Raw genomic sequence first — 12657 nt, forward strand, 5'->3', positions numbered from 1 at the left:
ACTGTTACATGGATAGAGGTAACCTCTACCCCTCCTGGCCCCAGCCCAGGGCTCAACGCCTGGGTCGTCCAGCTGCAGGCACACCAGCAGTTGGTATTCAGCCATTCCACCTGAATAGCTGTACAGTGAGGGCTCAAGAGTGTGCTCTGGCCAATGTCCAACACTGACATGTGGTTCTGGGAGCAGAAAAGGGAGCCAGGGCTGGGGTGAAGAGAGCTGGTGGGCAGAGTGAGAGCAGCTGGAAGAGGCAGGGAGGGAAAAAAAACTGGGTCTTGAGGAGGCAGCAAGTCTTCTAGAGGCACATCAAGAAAATGAGCCCCTTCAGTGTCCCAGCCCAAATGTTGGGGGTCTAACGGGATCACACTGTGTGTGTTCTGGGGGGCAGAGAGGGTCACAGAGGGAGAACACAGTTCCAGAACTGCAAGCCAGAGACAGGCATCTACTAGGCTTCAAGCCAGGATTACCGAGAGCCCAGTCTGAACAGGCTGAGCGGGAGCGGCACCCAGAGTTGGCAGCAGGGCCTGGCCAGCTGGCTGGGGGAAATGAGGGCCAAACCCCCATAGGGAGACACGGCCCAGGGAATTCAGAGGATGCGGGTGTCCAGTGGATTCAGGCATGAGGAAAGTGACCAATTGCCACTTCCTCCCTGAACCCTGGAAGGACCCAGACTTTCCTTTTGGCTGTCTTCTTGCAGGCTGTGGGAGAGACAGTACAGCCTGCAGGCACCTGTGCAAGGGGCAGTGGCAGGGACACCAGGACAGGGCTGGCGATGGGTTCCTAGCAGTGGTAATTAATTCTAGGACAAGACTGGCTATGGGTGGAAACGGAAGGCTCCCAAGGACAAGGAGGGAAGAGGACAGCCTGGAAGCTAGGGAAAGCCCAGAGAGGTCAGAGCCTCTGACCAAATCCAATACAAATTTAAATCACCTGCATGGCCCTTTGCCTTTTAGTACGGGCGCCTCGTGTTCCTCATTAGACTCCAAGCCTAGAACTGGATCAGAGTCCCCTTTTCCCTCTTTTCCTTCTCACCCTGCCTTCTGTCCAGCAGAGCAGGACATGCCAGGAATGTGCTAGAAATACTTGTGGATGTTGATGAATTAGGCAGTCCCATCAATGCAATATGGAGCATCCATTAAAGAAAATTGGAGGAAGGTGGTGGTGGAAGCTAATTGGCTGTAGAACCACCCCATCGAGAAAATGCTGCTGGATTGTGGTGATCAGGCACACCTGCTGCAGCCTGAGATGGGTGGATGTCCACACAGACCCTATGAGTCTCTTGAGCAGCCAGTTCTTAGAGATGTCTACATCCTTCTTCCCAAGGAGCCTCCAGGGTTCCAAGGCCACCTGGTCCATTTCCTGCCTGCATTGCATAAGCCACGGTGGATGAGGAAACACTTATGCTGGAGAGAGGTCGGGGCTCCCCAAGCCTTGGCTGTAGAATGCTCCCTTCTACTGCATGGTGGGGGCAGCTGACTGAAAGGTTAAAGAGCCATCAGACAAGGCAAGGCCCACCCTGGAGCTGGGTGGCTGGTGGAACAACACATCAGAACTTGCAGGTAAGAAATGGGCTAGGGAGGACACAGTCCATTTCCCCTCACCCTGAACTTCCCACCAGCACCAGCGACTTCAGAGGATGTGGCCCAGCTCAGGTTGCAAGGCCCCAGGAGCCACAGGGCTTAGAAAAACCCTTATTTATTTAGGTTCCTTCTTCAGGGAGCTTGGTCATGGTGATGGCAGTGGTGATATGAAAGTTCATTACAGCCACATTTTTACTGTCTTTTTATAATGTGATTCTCTTCCTAAGACCTGAAAATACAACTTCATTATCCTCACATCATCCTGTATAAAATGGCAACACGAGGAGGCAGGCAGAGGCTGAGTGACTTACCCCAGGTCCCAGAGCAAGCTGGGCAAGCTACGGGAAAACCAGCTTCTGAGCCCAAGCCCAGATATTTTCACCTTTGATTGTGGACCTTAGTGCCCTGGTTGACCAAGTCTTGGCCTATTTGATGGAGGTATGGCAATTCTGGATCCCCTAGTTTTCAGAAATTGGTTTTTAGAATTTTTTATGTTTTAATCCATCCCCTAAATAGAAAAGAACCCCCAATAAAGACCCAGTTTAGTCTGAATCATCCACCATGATCTTCATTTGGCTTAAAATATAAAAGTTTTCAGAGTTCCCATTCAAAACTCTAAAAATATCCCTCTCTTTTGATGTAGGTAGCCTCTGTCCTGGTCATTGGCCTTAGGCTCAGATGGCCTGAATTATCTCTCTTATGCAGTCTTTGCTAAACAAGATCTGGTGTGAATAATTTAAGCCCCATTCCTGTTCCTTCTCAGCAGATTTCCAATATCAAGCTGATCATCATTTCGGCACCAGCAGAGATGTGCTATTTCTGTCCCCGATGGCCACTTCCTTCTTGGGAAAGTGACCCTGAGGTGCTGCAGATGAGCTAGGAGGAAGGGTTGTCCCAGGACAGACGTTGTGCCTGAGTGGAAGCTGGACGGTCCCCTTCTGGGTCATTCCTTGGTAACTCCTCCCCTCCTCCTCCTGATCCAAGATAGATGCACATCATTCAGACGCCTGGTCTTTCACCTTTCCCTCTCCTCTGGGACTGCTTTGTCTAGTGATAGACCCACTGCCCTTCTCCTTTGGAGCTTCCCTCACCTGTCGGCTGATTCAAGATTTTAAATGGAAGTTAGACATGGAGGGGACAAAATGAAATGAAACCGAGAAGGAACTGCTAAGAGCCATACAGCACTTTTACACTGCCTTAACCACACCACTGGACTCTAAATGGGAGCCTGGGTTTAAAAATTCCTACTGTGTGAGCACAAGAAAGGTAATAGGTTAACGTTCTTGGTTTAAACAATCAAGTGCTTGATGCTTCAGGGGCTGCTGGGCCCGGATGTGGATTAGTCACGATCTCCTGCTTTACCTCCTGCCCTGTTCTTGGGCCGGTTCCGTCATTGGTTCTTTCACAGAGGGGCAGAGAAAGCAAAGAAAGCAGATTCTTGGCCATGGAGTTTGCTGTTTAGCAAACTAGCACCCCAGCAGAGATGCCTGTCTCCACAGTCCTGTGTTGGTGGCTGAGCGCATGTGTGCGTGCATAGGCATGTGTACGCATGAATGTGTGTGTGTGCATGCACACTTTTTTCTGACCAGAGTTTCAAGCTGTTGCCTCCCTGATGTGTCTGTTAGTGACTTAGACCAGAGAGATCATCAGTTCTGTGTGGGCTGGGAGTGAACACAGGCAGGTCGCTATAGGAGGGAGTAAAGTGGAACTGAAAAGAAGCAGGGAATCTTGTACCAGCCTGTCCAACAGTTGCTGTGCCCCAGCCATGCCTCAAGCCCCAGAGGGATGACAAGGCTCACTGCTGACGCCCCGAAGTGCAGAAGGTTATGGCAAGAGGTACGCAGCAAGCCTTTAGGCAAACACAAGGCCCTGACCTTCACTGCCTTCACTGACTCTCCACATCTCTCCTGCATGCCCCGGGCACAGGGCTTGGTTCCCTATGGGCAGTTCATCCAGACTAAGTGACAGTCAGGTTGAGATGCAGAGGCTGAAGACATTCATTCTTCATGGATCAGCCTGGATGGCAGGACAGATTTCATGAATGGATGGTGTAAGAGGAAGTGAGGAATGGGAGGCTGTGCTCAGTGGCTTGGAGAGCACAGTGTGGTCAGGTGCTAAAGCTTAGGCTTCCCATCTGGCCTTTGAGATGGCCAAGGCTAAGAGCTCCTATGATTACACTCTTCTCCAAAAAATCTGATAAATCTGAGTGTCTCCCACTAATTCCTGGGTGACCCACCCACTCACCCAGCCGGTGTGTTTCAGCCGGTAACCTTTGAATGGAGCACTGGACTCTGATCCTCAAGTACCCTTCTAAACTGAATATGCTCTCAACCAGGTGTGCTGTTCTTTCCTTACTATAATGGGAGCAAGGAAGCACTTGGATGCCTGAGGCTTCTAGGGTCCCCCCATATGCCCTTGTCTCCTGCCCTAGTGTTCTGAGCTAGGTGCTGCAGGGAGCCCTCCCTTGTTACCGGCCAGACCTCCGAAAGCTACCGCTCCATGAAGACCTCTGCAGAGGTGGAGAGCAGGGTGTGCCCTGCACGCATCCTCCCCCTTGGCCTCTGGTCCCTCTGCTTCCCATCAGGCTTGGCCTCCCCACGGAAGCAGATTCTTGGAGGTGATTCCAATGGACTGCAACACGCAGTCCAGCTCCAGCCATTACTTGCTCTACATCTCAGCCAGTTTCCTCATCTGGAGAATGGGGGTGAATATGACCTCTTTGGACACAGAATAGTGTGGTTTGTCCGAGCGCGGGCTTGGAGGCAGACCGCATACTGCTCATCAGCAGTGTGTATCATGCATTTTAAAACTTCGCGTTTTCCTGCTGCCTCCACATCCCTATATGCGGGCTGTGTGCACCTGCTGGGGTGACCAGGTGCACCAGTGTGATAGGGCTGGCACTGCTACAAGTTCCCCTTGCTACCCTCCCGTGTGACCCAGTGACATTCAAATGCACCAGTGGACTCTCCTGCCTTTTCTTATGGCTCCACCATGACCCCTAGTGAAAGGGTCTCACCCACTGTCTGTCCCCTGCCTGCTTGAGGGAGCCCTTGTCTTTGGCTCACCTCCTGTGTGACACCCCCCCCCGCCCAGTGGGGTGTGCAGTGATTCTGTCTAGGACAGGGGTGTCTGATCTTTTGGCTTCCCTGGGCCACACATAAAACATGCTAACGATAGCTCATGAGCTAAAAAAAAAAAAAATCCCCCCAAAATCTCGTAACATTTAGAGAAAGTTTACAGATTTGTGTTGGGCTGCATTCCAAGCCGTCCTGGGCTGCATGGGCCACAGGTTGGACAAGCTAGGTCTAGGACCTAACAGTCTGATAACTCTGCTGTCCTGTGCCTCTCCTGTGACCTCTGTGGCCACACCTTACTGACCATCACCTAAAGGAACACAACCGCCAGATGACTCTGGTCAAATTGCTTCACCCACCTCTGCTCTCAGTTGCCTCCCTGTGCATACACATAACAAGAGTTGCTGGGCTGGGCACAGTGGCTCACACCTGTAATCACAGCACTTTGGGAGCTGAGACAGGTGGATCATGAGGTCAGGAATTCAAGACCAACTGGGTCAACATGGTGAAACCCTGTGTCTAGTAAAAATACAAAAAAGTTAGCTGGGCATGGTGGCAAGCACCTATAATCTCAGCTACTCAGGAGGCTGAGGCACAGAATTGCTTGAACCTAGGAGGCGGAGGCTGCAGTGAGCTGAGATTGTGCCACTGCACTCCAGCCTAGATGACAGAATGAGGCTCTGTCTCAAAAAAATTGCTGCTCTTTGGGGCGGGACGCGGACTGAGTGAGTTGATGTGCATGAATGTTGAGCACAATGCTTGCTCCGCACAGAGTTCAGATTACTGGGACTTTGCAGGTTGCTGTAGTGAGGATAGAGTGAGGTGACTCTAGTGAATGGCGGTCATTTGTGTTCTAATTGGGCTCAGGGAGGAATGCAGGGCCTGTTTCTCAGTGCTGCAGGAGGACCACTGGCCTCTACCGGCTCCACAGAACCAGGACAGATGGTCTGGGTCAGAAGGAAGGCGCTTGGTGAGGGCTTCTGAATTCCTTCTTGGGTTGTCCAGAGGTGAGTCTTGTCCTCCCTCAGCAAGATGACCTGACAGAAGGAAGCAAGTAAGAGCACAAGGCTCAGCAGCCTGCTCATGGGCAGACCTCCAGGTGTCAGGGCCAGAGGCTCAGCCTAAAGCCTGAGGCCAAGCTGAAGGCCCTGCTTGCTAAGGGGTGCAGAGCCGGCCAGGACAGGCAGGCTTGCTGACATTGCAGAGGAGAAGGGTCTCTCTCTGGGCCCAACTGTACTGGTCCCCATAAGCCTCGGACCCCATAAGGTCTGGTCAGTGCCACACAGAGGGAACACCCCCAGGCTGCGCTACATGCCTGGTTTTACTCAGTCACATCACATGCCTTCATCCAGATAAGTTGGTCAGATCTGGGATGTGCCACATGGCTCTCAGGGGCCTCGGCTGACCGACTGCATTGCCCTGCTGGAAATCCTCACGGTAGGCCCCATGTAGGAGTAGGTGGTGGTGTGGCTGGCTCTCTGCTAGAAAAGAGCTCAAAACCCATACTCTGGGGGCCTTCACTTTAGGAGACAAATCAACCCATGTGAACACATGGGCCTAATTTAGATTCTAACTCAAACATAAATAAAACAACAATGGTTTGTGGGTCAACTGGGAAGATGTGAAATTCCTGGTTATTTTGTGATATTAAGGAATGACTGTTAATGGTTTTGAAGTGTGATAATGGTAATGTTATATTTTCTAAAAGAGGGTCCTTAAGTTTTAGAGGTACACACTAAAACATTGACAGATGACAGGCTGTCGGGGACCATTTCAGAATCCCCTGGTGTTAGGAAGTGGGCAGGTGAGGGTGTGGACAGAACCAGGACTGGCTTTGAGATGGTAACTGTTGAGCTCTGGGTGACGGAAAGACAGAGCTTCATGAAAAGCACACTTTATTTGTGCATATCTTTGAAAGTTGCCATAATAAAATCTAGAAGGAGGAGGAGGAAGATGAGGGAGGAGGGAGAAGGGGAGAGGGGAGAAGTAGGAGGAGGAGAAGGAAAAGGGATAAGGAGGAGGGGAAGGGTAAGTAGAGGAAGGAGAAGGAGTGGAGCAGGAAGAAGAGGAGATGAAGAAATAGAGGGAGGAAGGGGCCGAAGGGGAGTGGGAGGAGACGGACATGGAGGTGTGGGGTAGGAGCTGCTGCTGCAGTGACCCAGATGGCCCTGCTTGTTTAGGTCTAAGAAACTGGAGACCATCGTAAACAGGAGATGCCACCCTGTCTCTGGCTCTCCCACAGCCTCAGCCCCTCCCATTCCAGGGCTGGGGCCCCTCTCACTTGCTGGGAAGCCAACTGAGTGGTGCAGGGCTCCCCCTCCCTGTAGAGCACAGGGCAGGCACTGACCGTGGAGAGGCAGCCCTTCTGCTCCCGGAGGATGGTACCGAAGCCGAGGAAGCCGGTGGCCATGACAAGTGCGCCCGCGAAGATAAGGATGTAGGCGGAGGTGGCAAAGGTGCTAGAGGCCAGGACGCTGAGGTAGCCACTCTTCTCCACCAGGGTCCAGATGCCCACGGCCAGGACGGCTGCTCCCCCGACCTGCAGGACACCACTGAGTTAGAGCAGGGGGCGGGCGGGGGCCTCAGCAGCTACCATTCATTCAGTGCCCACAGGGTGCCAGGGTCTTCTCCTGCACTGGCTCAGTCAGTGAGAATGGCGTGGTTATCCAATTTTATAGATGAGGAAACTGAGGCTGAGAGAGGTTAGGAGACTTGTTCAAGATAAGCAACCTGAAGAGCCAGGTTTTGAGTCCAGGTCTGTGAATTCAGTGCTTTTTACTGTGGTGGCCTATTGCATATGAGGCCGGGGAGAGGACAGCAGTTTCAGGGTTGACCAACATATCTGAGACCCTTCACCTCCCAGCTTTTCACCTCCCCAACTCCTGCCACCCCCGGCTCCTCTCCCCTCAGTGCACTCCCTCCCCCTGCCCCACTTCCCTCCCCCCGCCCCACTTCCCCAGTGGGACTGAGCAACACCCCTTGTTTAAACCTTATGTTTGCCGATTGGGGAAGCACAGCTGGGCTTTTTATCCCTATTCTACAGAGGAAGAAACTGAGACCCACGGAGGAAAGGTAAATTGTCCAAGGTCTTGCCTGTAGTTGAGGGCAGGGGCAGAGGCAGGATGAGAGTTCGGAGCCCAGGGCCTGCCCACTCAGTCACACTGCCTCTATGATCAAAGAGCCAGGGGGCTTGACAGGCTGGAGCTGCCTGGACTGCAGGAGGAGAAATTTTTTGGCTAACTGTCTGACTCCTCTTTGGTCCTGAGAAGGGGGCAGGCATAGGACACTCCTGATTTGCAGATGGGGGGATGCCTCCTTAGAAACCGGTGTACTTGGGAAATATAGCAGGGATGGCTCAGCTTGACTGGCTCTATTTGCAATGAAGACAAGTAACTCTTTCTGTGACTCTTAGACCCAGCAGAGCATAATGTATGTGTATATACACACGCACAGCATCTTCAGGGTACCAGATGGGGAGTACTAGGGTGTTTGCCCAGGATTTGGGGACAGGACCCCAAGACTCCTGACCCTCTCTGCCATCTGCTCCTGGGAAGATGGCCTTCTGCCCGCTAGTCTCCCTGTCCCCATTTAAGGATGGGTCTCTTTCCTTTGATGGATGTCGGATGCTTCCTCAAGGGGTCCTGGGCATGCTCAAAGCTAGAGAAGTGCCCTGGGTTCTGTCCATGCCCCCCTTGAGCCTTGTCACTGAGAGGAGCTCCCCATCTGCCCCAGGAAGACTCCACACAACATACTCTGTCATTTCCTAGTTCTCTGTTCTGGGCAGTCACAGACATCCGTTGAGCAAGTGAACATGTATTTACCATTTTCTCTTCTGAGCTTGGCAACAGCTCTGTGAATATGGGGCAGGGTGGCAGGGCACATATTCTCTGTTGTGCAGATGAGGAAATTGAGGCTTGAAGAGAATAAGAATGTGCCCAAGATGACACCATTAGAGTTTCAGAATTGAGATTAAAACCTACATCTCCGGAGAGCAAATCCAGGACTCTGTCCCCAGATCCCACCCCAGTGATGCCCTCAAGCCATCTCACTCCCCTGCTGGGGCTCAAGTCCTCCGCCTTCTCTGCCACCTGTCTTAGATCCCACAGACTGGGCTGGGCCTGCTCCACTACTTCTGTGTCTTTAGTAGGTGCTATTTCTTCAAAGTGCCATTGTACCTCCATTGGCACCTCCAGCAGGTGGAAGAACACCATCAGGGCTATGGCAAACAGAATGGGAGCAGCTACCATGCAGATTTCTTCAGTTCCATGATGCACACATTTTTCCCTCACATTTTAACATCTCTAAAATTGGGATGTATCTTATGACTGACAGTATTTAACAGTTATACTTGGCAGCAGGTTTTCTTAGTGGTACAAAAAACAATAATGTATCATACCACTGATGATATCTTAGATTCAGTGAAATCCTAGAATACAATAGGCTTTTAAATTCTCTGTGGGTATAGGTTATCTCATACAATCTCCATGACTAGTGAGGGATTTCCTGAGTTTGGGTCAACAAAATTGTGTAAAATGAGGGTTTGCAGCCAAATATCCTGTAAAGAATTCTTTCTCCCCCCTACAGCATGTCTGGAAGGCTTAGGTGAGGGTCCTAACTTTGTATAACTAGCGGTGTGACCTAAACATGGTCTTTTAACCTCTCTGGACCTCAGCTTCTTCATCTCTCAAATAAGGGAGTTGTATTAGATCAGTGGTTTCCAACCTATAACCACTGGGAACCCCTTTGAGTACTTTTCCCTGTCGATCTAATGTTTTGAGGGCCTCCACCTCTCCCCCAGAGTGTTACATCCTTAGGTAAGGAATGAGAAGGTTTCAGTCATTCAGGGGGCCACCTCCTTGGGTGGTCAGCTCTTTAGAAAACAAGCTTTCCTCTGGATCGGAAAATTAACACTGCTCACTGTTGGATGGTCACCAGAGGGGCTCACGGGAGGGCAGAAGTCAGCAGCCTGGGTTCTAGTTCTGCCTGTGCCCCTGACTAGCCACATGACTGTGGGACAGAAAGCAGCCCCTCTAAGCCTCAGTTTCTTCATCTGTAAACTGGGGGCACTGAATGGGAATACCTCTGAGGTTCCTTCCACGTGGTTAAACTGTCCCTGTTAGTACCGAGGGTCAAGTTTCTGCCAAACCACCTCTGGCAAGATGGTTCTGAACCAGTGGCTCAAGGCTGTCACTAAAGTCACCTGGAAACTGCTTAAGTCAGCAGAGAGGAGGAAGAGGGACTCATGGGGCAGGGAGAGATCTGACTCCAGTGAGCTACTCAAAAGCCATTGGCATACAGTTGATTCAATAGTATTTGGCTCTTTTCAGAAACTGGTGTAATTTTCCACTGGGGTAATAACTACATTTTTTTCTTTTTTCTCACACTGTTGCCCAGCCTGGAGTACAGTGGTGTGATCTCAGCTCGCTGCAACTTCCACCTCCCAGGTCAAGTGTTTCTCCCTCCTCAGCCTTCCGAGTAGCTGTGATTAGGGGCGTGCACCACCACGTCTGGCTAATTTTTGTATTTTTAGTAGAAACAGGGTTTCACCATGTTGGCCAGGCTGGTCTCGAACTCCTGACCTCAGGTGATCCATCCATCTTGGCCTCCCAAAGTGCTGGGATTACAGGCGTGAGCCACTGCCTGGGCAATAACTACATTTTCAAAGCCATAGCCTGTGGCCAACTAGCCAGCAAGCCCTGCAGAGGGTGAAGCCAGGCAACGAGGATGCAAGCTGAGCTGGCTGGGAGGGGTGGAGCAGGTTACCCCTGCTGTGTAATTTTAGGAACTTCCCATTCATAGGAAACACGACGGGGTGAAGCATTAGCCTGAGAAATGCATGCCTGGCACTCAGAGAAGCTCGTTCATGAGGAGGGCGAGCAGCAGTGCCTAATGCCCACTTGTGTGCCCTCCTGGGGCGCTCGGTTGCTTGGGCGTGGGACAGGGGTGCCATCCACCCTGCCTGCCTGTGGGCATACAGCTGAGCTGTGCTCTACTGGGGCTGCAGCCCGGGGTTCAGCTGATTCTTCTGATGTGGGAATGGGAAGCTGTTCTTTAAAAGAAACAGCCTTGTTCAGACCCAGTCTCCCAGTCCTCTCCCTGAGCCTCCATGCTGTGTTTGCTCCCCAAATTAGACCCATTCTTTTCTTCTTCATAGCAGAAGTCACTCTGGTGACTAAAGACCCTAAGTCAGATATTGGGGCAGGGACAGTGGCAGTATGGGTCCCATGACAGCCCAAGAGCCTGACGTCACTGTAGCAGGTGCACAATGGGTACTGGTTGAAAGAATGAGAATAACCAAGCATCAGTCTAGCCTTAAGATTCTTAGGGTCCAACCCCAGCCTTTCCAGGAGACTCTTCCTAATGACCCAGAGAAAAAGCCCATTCCCCTCTGGGACTGCTGGGACTTTGTGGACTGCCCCTTTAAAATCAAAACAACCATAAAGCAGGAAAGAGGAACACTAGCTGTTGCCCCAGGAGCTCAGCAGACTGAGGCAGGTGGGGGAGCAGATGCCATTTCTACAGCCCTCTAAGAGCCCCATCCACTGAGTCCCACACTTCCTGGGGTGGCTCCCGGGTGCTGGGCCACGTTCTTAGGGGAGTGAGGGGAGATCCCCACCCCCCAGGGCCGAGGGCTGCTGTGAAGTGAGCAGCACCACAGACATGTAGGAAAGGGTTGAACTCACCTGCCCAGGACAGTCAGAGCAGATGCCACACTCAAAATCTCAAAATGGGCCTTAGAGGGTGTGTAGGAGTTCAAAAGAAGAGGGAGGGCCGAGAGAACAATGTGAGAAAGGTGGGCAGGGATGAGAGAGAGCCTCCCTGAGGCCCACAGGGCTGTTTCACTTATCCAAATCCACACAGCCAATAAACAGAGGGGCTTGGACTGGACACTGTGCTGCGCCCAGGAGTTCACCCTGTTTACCACTATGCTAACAGTGCCCGAGTTATTAGGTAACCACACTATTTTCAAGAAAAAGCAACTACTTGGTTCAAAGTGATTAAAACCCAGGTGTGGGGGAAAGAAAGTAGCAAATATGATGCCAAAAAGTTAAGGCCAGACTGTAAGAGCCCTGAGGCCATGTGAGAGTTTGGGCTTGGTGCCCTGGGCGTGGGAGCAGATGGGGACGTCTCAGCCAGGGGTGCCGTAGGGAATCAGCCTGTGGGCGGAGCAGAAGCTGGGAGCTGACCACGGTGGGGAATCCAGGTGGGCAGTGTGGCGGGGAGATGGAGACAGGTTGGAGGGCAGAGGGGAATGGTCACATGGTTGTTGCTGAGAGAAGGCAGAGTCTATAGGGACCCTGCGGGGTCTGGGGTGGGTGGGTGATAGTGCCATGGATGAGACTGAGCAGGGAGGAGGAACACAGATGACGAGTGTGGTTTCCATGGGTGAGCTCCTGTCCAGCCCAGAAGGTGATTCAGTCTGGTGTGGGGCTTGGTATGTAGCAGGTGGCCAGCAGATGCAGAGTCTACTATCACCCTGTGCACTGCCCGTCTCCTTGTGCGTTTCCACCTCCTGAACCATGGGCTCCTCCTCACTGACAGTGGAGAACTCCCCTGCCCAGAGGATCCTCCTTTATTGAGATTCAAGTTGTCCTGGTTTCTGCCCTATCCCTTTCCTTCCTGCCCATGCTCCTGCTGCCTTGGTTGATGGAATCTTCAACAATAAGCTTGTCATGCTAAGGGCCATTTTCCACCTGGAGGCATCCTTGTTTTTGGCTCTCTGGTTTTAAATAGCCCTTGATAATATAAATCACTACTACTCCTCTGCTGCCTTCCCCAGTCCCATCTACCCCTAAAACAAGAGTAAAATCATGAGTCTTACTGAGTGGTGGAGCTGGGAGGGAACATGAGATCACTTGTTCATCTTCCAAACCCAGCTCAGAGCCCAGAGGAAACCTTCCTTAGAGCTGTCCCTGCCCCCTCTCCCAGCAAACCATTCTGTCCTCTGTCCCAGCTCTGTGTCTTGTACATGGTTCCATAATTGCCCTCATCATATCCTATTTTAT

At 51.8% G+C, this 12657-nt stretch overlaps 1 protein-coding gene across 8 annotated transcripts in view; it reads right to left on the reverse strand.

The window, feature by feature from the left end:
* The window catches only part of TSPAN11 (tetraspanin 11), a 78300-nt gene that overhangs the window by 22811 nt on the left and 42832 nt on the right, over window positions 1–12657 (reverse strand). For 7 of the 8 annotated variants that reach the window (XR_004265500.1, XR_004265499.1, XM_032268543.1 and 4 more), the window contains one exon: window positions 6999–7190. The exons of the other annotated variant lie outside the window; for it this stretch is intronic. Coding sequence is in view for 5 of the 7 variants with exons in the window: in XM_032268543.1 (XP_032124434.1) it covers window positions 6999–7190 (192 nt within the window). In the remaining 2 variants the exon portion in view is untranslated. The remainder of the gene's footprint in view (window positions 1–6998; window positions 7191–12657) is intronic. 8 annotated transcript variants of the gene reach the window in all.

Source organism: Sapajus apella, unplaced genomic scaffold (genome assembly GCF_009761245.1).
Source record: "Sapajus apella isolate SASKATOON/1434 unplaced genomic scaffold, GSC_monkey_1.0 scaffold183, whole genome shotgun sequence".
NCBI classification, from domain to species: Eukaryota; Metazoa; Chordata; class Mammalia; order Primates; family Cebidae; genus Sapajus; species Sapajus apella.